The sequence below is a fragment of the Lichenostomus cassidix genome, chromosome 1 (assembly GCF_008360975.1).
Source record: "Lichenostomus cassidix isolate B80296 chromosome 1, HeHo_3.0, whole genome shotgun sequence".
Taxonomy (NCBI): Eukaryota; Metazoa; Chordata; class Aves; order Passeriformes; family Meliphagidae; genus Lichenostomus; species Lichenostomus cassidix.
The window spans coordinates 40534194-40549099 of NC_139479.1; the positions used below are offsets into that span (position 1 = coordinate 40534194).

Below are 14906 nucleotides of genomic sequence, written 5' to 3' on the forward strand. Positions count from 1 at the left end.
AATTCTTTTTCATATGTTACTGTTTCTAATTGTTTAAAGGCTGTAATTAAGTTAAATGTTTCTTTCTAGATCATGATCTCGTCCTTAGTCTAGGGCACTGGGGCTGTATCTGCTCTCCTGCAAATACTGGAGGCAGTTCAGACATCTTCCGGGCTGGAAACATGCATCTATCATCATCCCCAAACGTGCAAACAAGCTTGCACATCCGTAGTCTTCACTTTTGAGATTTGGCTTTCAGAGCAATAACAAGAAATAAATCTTTTTCGTTTTCCATGCCTTTGTCTTTCTCTTTTGGGCCTACAGGGCTTTGCTTTTCACACTGAAACACCCACGGAGCTGTCTCTTAACAACTTTTTTCCTTTTTGCACATGGCACAGTAGGTCAAAAGGCAAGCTAAAGTTCCTAGGGATACTCTTCTCATATCTTGGATCAGTGGGATAGCCCAGTTCCAGAAAGAAAATTGCCTCGTAATAATACATTCTATGTTCACTGTCACTCATGAACTGTCATTAGTGTATGCATCATCCAGGATGTAATTGGGTTTGATGTACTAGAATGAGATAGTCATCTGAAACATGAAGGAAGAAATAATTATCTTGGACATGAAAATTAGTGCTAATTTGCTGGTTTTGTTTCTTTTCTTTTTTCTTTGGATAAGTTTTATATGTGCACGTGTGTTTTAAAATTTGAACACTCCATGCTGCACAACTCGGCAAATTTTGAGCTAGGTTTGATGTTAGTAGAATGCACAAAGACAAGTCAAAACAATGGTCCTGAATATTTCCTTGCCTCTGGATAAGGAGTAGCTCTCTTAAAGTCAATAGGACTGTGTTAGGATAAAGTTCAAGCAAGTCAGAGGACAATGATGGTTAATATCAGGGCAGACAGAAAACATTTATTTTGTGAAAGTAGACCCACTGAACACAGTAAATGCTTTCATAAACAGGGGAGGAAATATTCTGTCATATTACTTTATCTGATTTTTTTTATGAGTACAAAGCTGATGTAAATGTCCATAACTAATTTTGAAATAGTTTTAAATAGGTTTTGGTTTTTTTGCTTAGGTTTAGGGCCTTATCTAATTTCCTTAGAAAAAAAGTGAAGAGTTAACTAATGCTCAGCCAGATAGAGATGACTCTAACAATCTATGATCATAAAACTGAACCTCTGTTTTTAGATAAATGCCAGGCAAAGGAGAACTGGGATTCTCTTTTCAAATAGACAGTTTCCAAAATGTACCCAAAAAATGCATCATTAGGTGTTCTGCCTGAGGGTACTCATTGCATAGATAGCAAGTACTGTGTAACCAAAAATTTCTGACTGTGATGCTTCTGTCATATAAGTAATGAAAGTGAACTTAACTGAGATTTTGTGTAATTACAATGTACCTATTCGAGTCTCTTTGTCCTCTCTTCTGCAGCTCTTAATGCGGGGCGGGTTGGTTTGGCACTCTCCTATGCAATCACCCTCATGGGAACATTCCAGTGGGGTGTTAGACAAAGTGCTGAAGTTGAAAACCTGGTAATGTAAATTTATTCCTTTTCCCCTCTTGGTTCCTTTCATGCTTGTGATATGAAACCTTAAGGATGAGATCCTTCTTAATTAATTTAGGATATTAATACCTTAGCAAGTGAATGATGCATCACGCTGCAGTCCATAAAGAAAAGTAACTTCTTTTAGGTTGTAATTTGTCTGACTGATTTTGAATGTTTTTTGAGATGGATTGTGTCCAGGGACTGTCCTCCATTCATAGTAAGGGAGGTTTTACAATCTCCCTTTACAGCAGAAAGGAGACTGTTTAGTTACACTGTAGACAATTGCATTGCAACTTGCTAAAGTTGCAATAAATAATTCCCTTACTGTAAGGAAGATTTTAAATTAGGTTTTATATTTGGTATTTATAATTTATTGTTATTTATTATTGCATTTTAAAATTTTATTTATATTGCTCATGGCATTTTTAGAGTCCTTTTACTCCATTGCAAAGGCTTATAACTTTTTTATTCATTCTAAGTTAACACAAATGCAAAAGTATTTGTTTATATTCAGCTGAGAAGTTTGTGGGTTTTCCAAAATATATAATATGAAATGCCTTCGACCATTTCACAGTATTTAATAGCATGTTCTAATTTGCCTATTTACTTCCTTAAGATAATACATAAGAAAAATAGATGGTAAAAAGAACATACTGAACAGAAACCTGCGATTTTTTGTGCTGTGTTGACAGCTGAAGTTACTTTTCATTACAGTTTGCTGTCCATAGTCTAGAAAGTATGTGTAGTCCTTTTGGAGGACTATTTGTGCTTAATAACAAACAAAATTAATAATGATAATAATAATAGTAATAATGTTAGAATTTTTTTTCCTACTGCTTTACTTCTTCAGTGCATTTTTCACACACAAGTAAACAGGTGGTGACGGATGTAGTGAGAAATGGGCAGAAAGAGTTCAGATATTTTCATACCATTAGGGACAATTTGGAAGTGTCTGTGGGAGTGTCACATGTACTGAGTTGCTTCCTTGGAGGCTGCGATTCAGAAATACCTTGGAAGAGAAAGACTTGCCATTGATGTGGAATGCTGATCATTTTCCAGAACTATAATTAGCATCAACTTCTTTGACAAGTGGACATCCACCAAAAAACTCCTTGCTATTAAAGGGTGACTACGCTTGGGAGAAGCAAGAACATTTCCTCTCTTTTCTGTTCCTAGCTGGTCAAGGGAAATGATTGTCACAGTCTACTCAGTGGTGGTGCACCCTTGCTTTGAGTCCTGTGTGCAGATTTGGGCACCACAATACAAAATTAAGCTGTTGGAGAGCATCTAAAGGAGGGCCATGAGGATGGTGAAGGATCTGGAGGGGAAGCCTTATGAGGAATGGCTGAGGTCACTTGGTATTTTCAGCCTGGAGAAGAAGAGACTGAGAGGAAACCTCAGCACAGTCTGCAACTTCCTTATGAGGAGAAGTGGAGGGGCAGGCACTGATCTCTTCTCTCTGGTGACCATTGACAAGAATTAAGGGAATGGTCTGAAGTTGTGTCAGGGGAGGTTTAGGTTGGATATCAGAAAAAGGTTCTTCACCCAGAGAGTGGTTGGGTACTTGACCAGCTCCTCAGGGACGTGGACATGGCATCAAGTCTGCCGGAGTTCAAGAAGCATTTGAACAATGTTCTGAGGCACATGGTGTGATTTTTTTTTTTGGGTTGTCCTGTGCAGGGCAAGGAGTCAGAGCTCATACACGTGTCTCCCTGTAGTTCATTTGGCAGTTTAATTTTTAGCCTTGTCTTTCCAACACACAGTGGATTGATGTCATCTTAGTCAAGACTGACAGACAACACTCTCAGCTTAATTTTCTTAATACTTTTCCATATATTTAGATTTGTAATTAGTCCCACTGATGAAAAATTAATGCTTATGTATGGCATTATGTGTTATGGTAGATTTGGATCTGTTGTAGGACATGAGATGCATTCTTTCCACTTTTTTAGTTGTGTAAAGAAAGCACAGAATGGCACCAAATACTCTTACCTGTTTAAAAGAAAAACTGGGGAGCAATTTGCTTTAAATCTCTATAGTAAAAACGCACACACGTATTTATATGCATGCAGGATTTGCAGTATACACAAAAGGATGAAGTTCACATGTGTATGTCTTCTTTCCTCCCCTTAGATGATATCAGTAGAAAGAGTAATGGAATACACAGAACTTGAGAAGGAAGCTCCTTGGGAAACCAACAAACATCCACCACCAGAATGGCCTAACCAAGGAATGATAGCGTTTGAAAATGTTAACTTCACTTACAGTCTGGACGGACCATTGGTTTTAAGACATTTGTCTGTTTTAATTAAACCAAAAGAAAAGGTATGTATGAGGCTGTCTTTGGGTAATCACAGAAATTAAGCAAAGATGATAAGTTGACAAGAAGCTGTGTGCTAGAAATATGTTATAAAAATAGTAAATGTTCTTTTACAAAACAAGCTTTCGTTATATTTAATAACAAAAGTTATAGCCTATTAATTTCCTGTAAATGTGTTCAGGAACATGATATTTAAGTGTGTCAAAACAAAGGATTAGACATATCCAATAATTTCCTTAAAAAAATCTGAGATTCTTCAGAAAGTGGCAGACCCTGAATATATTAGCCCGGCCCAGAATGTTTGTTCAAATCCAAAGCAAATGCAGGTGTATCAGGAAATTGGGGATTCAACAGAGGGAACATAATTGGAACCAAGTATGTCAACAGACAAGGTGAGCAAAAAACAATTGAAAATAAGGAATGTACATGCCCTTGCACCAAGCCCCAAATGGATGAGAGAAGAAAGAAACACAAATCAGTTGCATAACTTTAGAATTTGGGATTTTATTTCAGTTCCTTTTGGCTAGCAATCCAATTAACTCTTGTCATTAATTAGCTTGGTAGCCAAAAGAAACATAGAAATAAAACTCTTCCTCCTCTGCAAATTTGACTACTCCTCCCCAGTTTTGACGCTATCCCTGTTGGAAGAGTGCTGCAGGGAAGGTCTCCCCCACAGACAAAATTAAATTCGAGCCCTGCAGTGTTAATTTGTACTTTGCTACATTTCAAATGCAGGTGTACTTTTTTGATTAGGAGGTCTTTCCTAGCGGGCTGGTTCAGCTGTACAGTCATTGCCCTTGCCTCATTTATAACATGCTTTCCGTTCAGTTCCAAACCGGTTTCTTTCGTAAATGGACATGTTTAATGCCATGCATGTTACAAAAATTCAGCTGGACTTTGCTACATTGAGATGATCTCCTGGTAAGAGCTGTGAATGAGTTCAAAATGGTCTCTTGAGAAGAAGAGCCATATGGGCTGTCTCCTTAGCTGTTACATGTTGTTCCAATATAGACAAGAAGTTCTAAGCTTCTCAGTGAGAGACAGGAATAAAATTAAAAGCGGAAGCAAGAGATATTAGCAAGGCATGACTCAGTCCTTGGTGGGGGCAGGAGAGGGAGGGATGACTGGGGGTATTTATTTTTGCTGAGCAGTTATGCTGTGGTTTCCTCATCCTGAATTTGCCCAGCTTGAGACGATTGCCAAGAACTTTGTGCTTGCTTTCTATGATGTTTTGCACAATACTGCAGTAGGCTGCCACTGTGTAAAATAAATCTCCCAAGCATCTCTCCTCCTTACATTTGTTTTAATTATGGAGAAGTGTCCTCTTCAGAACCAGATTTCCAGATCTGGGTGGGATTCTGCCCATGCTGCTGTCAGTGAGAGCTCTTGTGCCTGTTCAGGCCCCTGGCTTATAGAGACTTCTGGTGGCTGCAGTGCCACTGGCAGCAGGAATGAGTTTAAGCTTCTGCTGTGCTTGTAGTTTTTCTTGTAGCCACCCCGGGGCCCAGTTTGGGAAACTGTGGGTGCAGTGAGAATGAAGGAGGTGATTGCTAGCAAATCACACATGGGTTAAGGTCTCTTTTGATCTGTTTGTCTCTGCATTCAGTATTTCAGTATTCAGTCAAAGCAGGCTAAGAAGGAGCCTGTGTTTTAAACATCTTTGCCAAGGTAGTGTGGTCTGACAGAGACAGACCAGGGAGACGCAAACTGCTGTGCCAGCAGCTGGCAGCGATTAACCTCCTCTGCTACTATAGCTGCAGCAGGGGAAGCTTAGCATGTGTAGCGCTGGGTTTTAAACACCACTGTCTTTGTTTCAGGGAGCTCATGAATGCTTATTGGCTAACATACTGTCAAATGCACCTTTTCCTGGCAGCCCCTGGATCTGCAGGCTACATGAAACAGTTAAGAAGGTGCAGATGTAGATTTACAGCATGGCAGCTGTGCTCTCACAACGCACCACGAAAGGGAGGTTGCCTGAGGGATAACAAAGACATGGGCAGTTTCAGTGGAGTAGCTGACATGCTGTAAATCTCACATTTTTTGTGCAGCTCTACTGTGAAGTACAAGTGACACTTGAGTAATGATGAGCCCAGCATAGCAGGTGTACTCCTGTGTGTGCACATGGCTCATACCAGGAAGCACAATCCTGGCCATGTGATTCCTGAGAGGTGGCTGGCACTTCCCTTTGCAGACTGTTGCTGTATTTGCACTGGCAGTGAGCGTGGGCCTCTGAAGAATCAAATGTATTAAAAAATAAATAATGTGTATACTGAGAGCTGTTTCAAATATCTGTCAATTTTCAGCAGCCTGTAGTCAATTGGAGCAAAGATACAAATAGATTCTTCTAAATGTTGAAGAGCATAGTCCTTTTCATTTGTTGCCAAACTGAAAGTGCCATTTTGACAATATGCAGAGCAGCTGCATTTTTATTTTAAGTATCAATGTATTTTTCATGGGTTTTTTCCTTTATATTCTTGATACAATACTTTATATTGACATTTGCAGAACAATTGAACTTTTGTTTTCATGACTCTGGTTGTCTATGTTCTCTATTCAGCATTTTCTTTCTGAACCGTAGTTTATCTGTTCAGAACTATTTTTCTATTGTTTCCCTGATATAATTTAGAGTGCTAGACATTTTATCATTTATTGTAACAGATTTGCTTAAATTAGTCTGTTTCTTTAATAATAAGCACTGTAGAAATGTTTATTAGTTTATATACAATGGTACTATAATGAGTGGTTGGATGAAACCATTGAATCAGAATGTAGAAGTAGAAAATACCTTTTAGATTATGTAGCATAAGTTGCTCCTTGAAGTGTACTTTTTTAGTGTGTTGGGTATTTTTTGTCAAATATGGGCACTGCTGTTTTGTCTGAACTTTGTGTCTCTGACTGAAAGTTTCTTCTTACACTTTGATGCAGTTTCCTGTGCTTAATTTCATTTCAACAGTCATTGCTGCATACATGTGAGTCTCAGGCAGTGGGTAATTGCCCTCTGGTGTCTGTACGTATACTCATGATGGTTTTCATCTCTCTTCCTCCTTTCTGCACCCCAATCACTTTGCCAGGCTATATTATATATGTTTAATCCTCATAAATCTTTCCCTATCAAATCAGTATCTCCAACCCATATTAATTTTGCGTTGCAGTGCTCTGAACTCTTTCCAATGTGCTGATTTTTTTTTTTTTGGAAAATGTAAGGATTAGAATAGAATGCAGGAAATAACGAATTCTGCCAGATCAGATCTGTGTAGAGGGTTACACCCATTGTCTTCTCTAGTACAATCGATTACTGTACATTGTTTTTCTCTAAGAACCCTTTACCCAAATACAACATTTAAAAATTTTTAAAAACAGAAGAAATATTTGTAGGTCTTGGCCCCTTGTCATCAAAGTTATCAATCCCATATCTTGAGTTGTCTCTTTTTTCTGAGAGCTGTATGTTTTTTTCGCACTGTGTATATCTTCCGATTTTTCTTTGGGAACAAAGAAAAGCCTGAATCTCTGTGATTTTATTTTTCATTTATTTTTTATTTCTTCTGTTTGAAAACGAATTTCAGCTTGCTGCCATGGCCTTGTAATTTCAATACTTGTTGAAGATGTCTGAAGTATGGATATAGTTTATAATCCTGCTACTTTAAAGTACTTCACCTTAACCATACTAACCAAAATCAGTCTCAATTATTTAAATTCAGAATAATTGTTCCTAGAGTGTTTCATGGGAGTCTTTTGAGAAGTAGATGCATGCCTGAAATAATTTGCCTAACATCACCCAGCAAACCAGGCTTAGTATAAAAATTAGCAGCCTTGAATAACATTACTGTATATATTGTGCCACTTTATCTTGTTTACACAATAAGATATCACACATTAAGGGGAAATCTTTCACCTTTGAATATAATCCAAGAAATTGTCATGTATACAAATGTCACCTGAATCCAAACTGATTTAAGGGGAGAGGGTTTTTCCTCTTGGAAGAATGTTAATTATAAAGAAATTTTATTTAATGCGTGTTTTACTGTAAATCCTGTGATGTTGTAAAAATGTTGCTTGACATGTTAATTTATCCTGAAAAGCTCACAGTTTAATTGTACAGGACTGGCTTGCTCTCTAGGTTGGAATAGTGGGAAGAACTGGAGCTGGGAAAAGCTCTCTGATAGCAGCCCTCTTTCGCTTGGCGGAACCTGAAGGAAGGATTTGGATTGATAAGTACTTGACATCAGAGCTGGGGCTCCATGACTTGCGGAAGAAAATTTCTATTATACCTCAGGTAAGAGAGTGACTTGGGTGGCCACAGCTATTTTGAATATAATACTGTAGTGTTTAAAGTACTTTGCTGGGGTATGTTCCCCCTGCACCCCTGTATGCAGTAGACACAGGAACTGTAGTAAGGTGGTATTCTTACTTGAGTGAGGTCTTGATTATTTTAAAAGAATCTGAATCAATTTTGGGGACTGGAGCATTTTCTTCCTAGTTTTGTACATTGTCTGTTCTTCTGGAATATCTGTATGTAGGTGTTAGCTGTATGGTGCCATCTCATAGTCTGGGGAAGAGCAGAGAAAATCTGATAATTATATACCAATCTTCAGCAGCCCTCTGAAGTCACTTGGTCCTTTAGAAGCAATTCCTGCCTGATGCCTTGCCTGAAGGTTCTTCAGTAAGGGACTTTGAAGGACCACTTTTACCTCTGTAGTTGCCCCTGGGCACTGATTGGTGCTAGATTTAGAAAGGGCAGATGTGCTACCTAGAAGTGAAGTATCAGCTATTGCATTATTTGGAGAAGGTTGAACAGGAGAAGACCAGGGGAACAGACAAAATAGGTCATTATAACCGATAAACAAAAACTTGATGAATTTTAGAAGCTGAATGCAAGAAAGGTTGCAGTACAGGAAAGAAACCCAGCTAAGACGGTGTTGGAAATAGCCTCATCTCTCATGCTGGAGTAGAAGAAAGGCTGTTCAAAGAAGTCCAGTAGGTCACAGGTCTACTCTTTTAGAGTCTTACATGCATGGGACATTGTATCAGAGAAGGGTTATGTATAACCTTAAAACTTCCAAGGCGAAGTCTGTCCATGTTACAATTTCATGAGAGTTCTGGTCTATTCTGTGAGCATTTGATCCCCACTGAAGAGGGAGGAAGAGTGAAAAGCTCATATGATACAAATGTGAAGTCATGTTTTGGAAAGTAGCTCATCTGTGCTGTTCTAGCAGGTAGAGTGAGCAGTAGGCTATAAATCGGAGGAATTTTTTTGCCATGTTTAGCATTATTTCTCACATTTCTGTATTTTATTACAGAAGTTGTATTTCGAGTTATGTCTGAACATGTGCTAGTCTGTTGTCAGGATGGCAGTCAGAGTGTATTACTTTCTTTAAATTCACAATCTGATACAAATGGTAATGAACAGCGGTTCTCAGATTTTTTTTATTACCTGCCTTTTTTTCCCCCAAGAGCAGGAGTCAAAGAAAAGAAACAGGTACGCTATTAAAAAAAAAAAAAAATAGGTACTTCCCCAGCAATTGGATTGTTGCCTAATGAGGGATGTCTTTTGTTTCTGCATGCTCAAGGCTTTGTTGTTCCAGTGCTCACTGGAACTAGTCATCTTTTGTATGTAAAGAGGACTTTTTGTGGATTTAAATTCAGGTTTTTTGTTTGTGTGCAGCATTCCTTTCTTCTGAAATTAGATGATCATCAGTTCATTCAAGGTCTGCAGTTTTTTGAAAGCCATGCCCATAGCTATTGTGGGTGATTTTTACATTTTGGAGAATTCAACCCAGTTGAACAAAATAGGTTACTGAGACAGAAAAACTGCAGGTCAAATACAGTTTCTACATGCTGAATGATACAGATGCTCAAAGTTCACTGCATTCAATTATACATGTGAGGTTTTTTTCATACACAGGTCTGTCAACATAGTTTTAAAACTGTTTTAATCCAGTGGAACTCCGTGATTTTTGTCTAGTTTCTATCAGGTTTTCATCATAGTCCCAAAAGATTTGAGTGTCCAAAGGCTAGCAGGTAGCACTTGTTTTTGATGTATGTAAGACTGTTTCTACTAAATATATGCAAAACCATCAAGTGGTGGTCCCAAGAAGAGGAGGAAGGATTTTCTGGAATCAGGTTTCTACTACAGTAAACTGTATGATAGGCATTGTCTTGTACTGTGCTAATAGTAGTGGCAGTAATAGAAATAGCTATGTAACATCAGGTAGTTATTTTGCAGCAAATACCTTCGTAATTATGTGGGCAGCTGAAAAACCAGAGAGAGAGATGCTTATTAGAATTGCAACATAAAACATGCTAAACAGAACCATTCCTAGAGAGTGATGAGGCAAGACTGAAGTTTTCTTGTGTGCAAGTTTAAATACCTACCTGGAGAAATAAAAATGTGCTTAGGCTTCTAATTGCTTGCTTGGATGGAGCTGTGTAAAGGTGGTGTTTGTAAATCTTTTCTATGCAAATGTTGTCTGCCTCTCTTGACTGCAAGCATTTTTACAACAATTATTTACAGGTTAGTCTTATTACTTTCCTCTCATAAACCAGACTGTTTTAAATAATAATCTGTGTCAGAAATGGTAATTAAAAAATATCCTTATCTTCTGTTGCAGTGCATGTCTGTTGTTAGGACTTTTGTAATAGTTATGAACACTTTATAGGTTCAGCCTCTTCTTTTGCCAATCTACAAAAATGGATTGAAAAGGAAAATAACTGTAACAATACCTTCAAAATACACCAAATGGTGTAATAAAATGTGTATTGTTAAACAAATTACTTTCTAGGTGTTTTTGAAGAAAGCTGTTTTTTGGCCTGGAAATCTTTTGTTTCAAACCCTTTTGCTCATTCGACAGGTTTTTAATGATGTTGCTATTGCAGCATGTTACTTCAAGAAGTATGTATCTTCTTTTATATTGCTTGTGGCATGTTTTGTCTTTTTAAGTTCTTATATAGCACTCAGATGATTTAAAAATTAAAAGACAATAAAAGGGTTAAGGTCTGAATTCTTTTCTGATATGCTGCAGCCCTTGGAGCTAGGCATCACTAGCATTAGATGGGGAGTAAGTTGTGACAGGTTGATCTCAGAGTAAGCTGAAGTTACCCAGTGTAAGTTAGACTTTATTTCCTAGGGGAGAAAAAAAAAAAGACTACATTTTGCCTAAAATTTCTCCAATTTAAAGAAGACTGACAGTATGATGAATGGTCTCCAGTTATGATTAGCATTGTTACAGCTTTTGACTTGTTTTTGTCTTTATGTGTGGTATTAAGATGAGTTTAGCCCTGAAGTCATGTCAGTGCATGACTCTCAGGTCTGGCAACTCACATTACTGATCTGTTGCTTAAGGAGCTCTTAACCAGAAGTCCTCTTCCCACTTCTTAAATACTATATTTTTCATTGTGATTTGATTTGTGCCATTTTGATTAGTTATCTGTTACTGATCTGACTGGGAACTGAAGTAGAACAAAACTTGCTTCGACACAGATAAACCCACATTGGTACCTGAATGGGAGAAGGTACTGATTTGGCTCCCTGGTGTATTTTGAGTGAGAGCTTTGCCCAGCAGTGCTCCAGTTCTAAGTAAGTTTGCTTTGGTGCTGTGGCAGCATAGATTAACTTCGATGTGTTTAGGTTTTAAATGGTGAAAGGTGTTCCTACTTGGCCCTGATGGTAAAATGCAAGGGCTTTTATGGTATGAAATGAAAAAAAACCAAACCCACAGCCAAACAGAGAAGGAAAACCAGAAAGACATTGTGAGCTCTTTGATTCCTCTCTGGTTTATGTGCTTCAAAACCAGGTTTTCAAAACTGCCCAAAAGTAATTTAGGAGCGTGAGCTCATTGACAGTGCTAGGTGTTGGTTTTCATTAACAATACCAGGAGGATAGCAATGATTTCATATAAGTGTATATATATAGCTTGTGGCATCAGAACAGTGGCATGTAAATGCCCGTTTAAGTACCGACATAACTGTGTATAGCCATTTGCAAACAGTCCTGTCCTGTTTGGTAAATTATCTTCATACAGAGTAGCTGAGCACTTGCCTCACCCCCCACATTCCCCTTAAGCATGCAATTGTAATACACGCCTTTGCATTTCAAAAATGATAGCTTGTTGTTGGATATTTCTGTGCTATTGTTGATATAGGTTAGCTCTGATTATCATTAAATTACTTACTGCTTTATAAAATCTGTATTTATAATGGAATGCTGATTTTACTGGGTTTCAGGAGCCTGTTTTATTCACTGGAACTATGAGGAAAAACTTAGATCCTTTCAATGAATACACCGATGAAGAGCTGTGGAATGCCTTGGAAGAGGTGACTTACTAGATCTAGTAATGTACATCTGGTATTTAAAATCCAAGTAAAAATAACAGTACAGTGCTTGTATCTGTCAGGTTTAGATGTTTTCATCAGATTTGATAAGGGTATAGGTATTGATGGAAAAAGGTAGACTGTCATATGTGCATTCTTGTATGCATATATTTGTGCATGTATGTGCAGACATGTATATTGTTAGATAAGTCTTTTATGAAAAATTATCCTTTGGGATGATGCCTGGATTATATTTTGATTCATATCTTGGTTTTAATGAACATTAATAGATTCTTAACAATGTGCTTTAATGTTTTTAGAATTCTAATAACTGACACACTGTGCAATCCAACTTGGCACTTACTCATTTTGTGTCAGAATATAAAAGGCAAACCTTGCATACTTATTGTTGTGTCATCAGACACATAATAGCTGATTTAAAAGAGAGTTACTCATCCTACAATATGTTGACATGTCAACAGGTGCAACTGAAGGAGGTTGTGGAAGATCTACCCAACAAAATGGAGACACAGCTGGCCGAATCTGGATCTAATTTTAGTGTTGGTCAGAGACAGCTGGTGTGTCTTGCCAGAGCGGTTCTAAAAAAAAATTGTATTCTTATCATTGATGAAGCAACAGCAAATGTGGACCCAAGGTAAAAACAAAATCTGTCATATTAAAATGAGCTGGTTTCTCTTCTAATATGTTCATCTCTGCTGTAGAGATTAACTTAAATACTTTATATTTAATTTAGTTTGTATTACTATTTATGTTTTTGGTGATACCATCATATTTGTCTATTCAAAATGGGATGATTGAGCTTTGGCTATGGAGCAGATCATATAAACTAAGCACTCAAAATATCCCTAATTTTAGTGTGTTCCACAGAGTAGGGAAATTAATATTCAAAGTTTATTTGTCCTGCAGCCATAGATTAGAAGACAAGAATGTTCTTGAATATGCATGTCTGTAATATCAGAATAGCCATGAAACAAGTTGAGTTCTGTTGACTTCTGGAAGAAATGTCTGCTGGAAATAAATAAATACAAAAGAATTAATTCATCTTGCTTCCAAAACCCCCTATAACTAGAAAGGTGAAAAATGGCTATAAGCAAAACTAGATACTTTTGAGATTCTGTCCTTTCAGATGGCTCAGATGCTGGTGTGGTAAGGTAAAGCAGGGACAGGGGCAGAAGGTAAGCTGTCCTAACACCACAGAAATTGCAAAACAGATTTGGAGATGTTTAAGTCTACAGGATGGACTCACTTACTAATTTTTTTGTCTTGCATAACTCAGGCCAGCAGAACTTTCCTGAATTCAGTCCTGTTTGAACTAGAGTGTACTTCTAGAAGAACATCCAACCTCAATAGAAAAAAAAATTCAATGACAACCCGTGTTAAATTGTTCCAATAGCTAAGTACCCCCACTGTTAATTTTTCAAACATTTGAAGCGCTGGTGGAAATATTTTGGAAACAATGCTGCAAACGTACTGCATCAATTAGTCTGAGCTGAATATATAGTTCCAACAAACTATGGCTTGAGGGAGAACTTGAAGTCCAAAGAGGACAATAACACAGCAAGTCCCCCAAACAGATGCACTAAGGATTTTGTATGTCATCTGGGCGTGACTCATTTTTCTAACATCTTCTTGGGGGAGAAGTAGTGCCACTGGGGTAGCTTTACAGTTCAGCTGACAGTGTATTTCTAAAACCTTTAGAGAAGTGCATTCCCTTCCCAGAGGTTCTCTGTTCTTTATTTCTTTTTTTTTCTTTTTTTACTATTAGTTTATTTTTGGCTGAGCTCTGATAGATTAACTGTGATTAATCATAGGTGTGGAAATTTAATACCATCTTACTCATCCTCCCTATTTTGGCATCTCACATGTGTGTTCTCAACTTGCACTATCCGTTTAATTGATCTTGACTAATGTGTGCTGCAATATATATTATAATAAGGTAAATGTTTGTTTGTATCAACTCTAGGCATAACAATACAAATAATAACTTGCAACTTCTTCTTTGAATTCAGTTTGCATTACAGTTGTTATTACCTTTTCCTTAATGTGTTGGTGTAACTAGAGCCAAGTGTGTTTTAGCTGTGCAATCTGATAGGATGATCATCAGGAAATGCTGATGTGGGTTGCTTAACTGAGCAGTGAGGGAGGCATTTTTGGTGTGTTAGGAAAACCTCCTCCTCTTCTGATGCACAACCCCCATTCCTGGCACCCTTGGTTCTTGCCTGGCAGCAAGCACACATCATATCAAGCACCTGAGATGGGAGACCATGGCGAGCAGCCGCCGGCTCTGGAGATTACTTTTCTTTTTTTTGTTTGTTTTTCTGACTCTTGGTCTTTCTCCCTCAGCAGCTTCAACTGCTGCTGCCACCATGTCCCTTCTGCAGTTCAACCTGGAAGCAAGTGTGAGAAGGCAGGGTTTAGGAGTGGCAGGAAGGGTGAGGTGATGTCAGGCAGTGGATGCGGGCTGAGAGATGGGCACTGTGCCTTCCCCAGGGCTGAGGGGACTCCCCACCACATTTCTTCAGCTCAGCTTGGCCATTCTTATCTGCTACTAGGGGTGAAGAGAAGGAATTTGAAGTTCATCCTTCTCCCTCTTCTCATATGTTCTGGCTCCCATATGTACCCTTATTTCTGCCCTTGCTCCTCGTAGCTGCCACCTGCTCTGCATGCGGCAGGGGTGTGAGAGCTTTTGTGGGGAGGAGGAGGAGCTTGCCATAAAGAAGGTT

At 38.2% G+C, this 14906-nt stretch overlaps 1 protein-coding gene across 2 annotated transcripts in view; it reads left to right on the forward strand.

Moving 5' to 3' along the window:
- The window catches only part of ABCC4 (ATP binding cassette subfamily C member 4 (PEL blood group)), a 145671-nt gene that overhangs the window by 103064 nt on the left and 27701 nt on the right, over nt 1–14906 (forward strand). For both annotated transcript variants that reach the window (XM_085057595.1, XM_085057602.1), the window contains exons 24-28: nt 1421–1521; nt 3669–3860; nt 7973–8128; nt 12076–12165; nt 12645–12817. In XM_085057595.1, coding sequence (XP_084913721.1) covers nt 1421–1521; nt 3669–3860; nt 7973–8128; nt 12076–12165; nt 12645–12817 — 712 coding nt within the window. The remainder of the gene's footprint in view (nt 1–1420; nt 1522–3668; nt 3861–7972; nt 8129–12075; nt 12166–12644; nt 12818–14906) is intronic.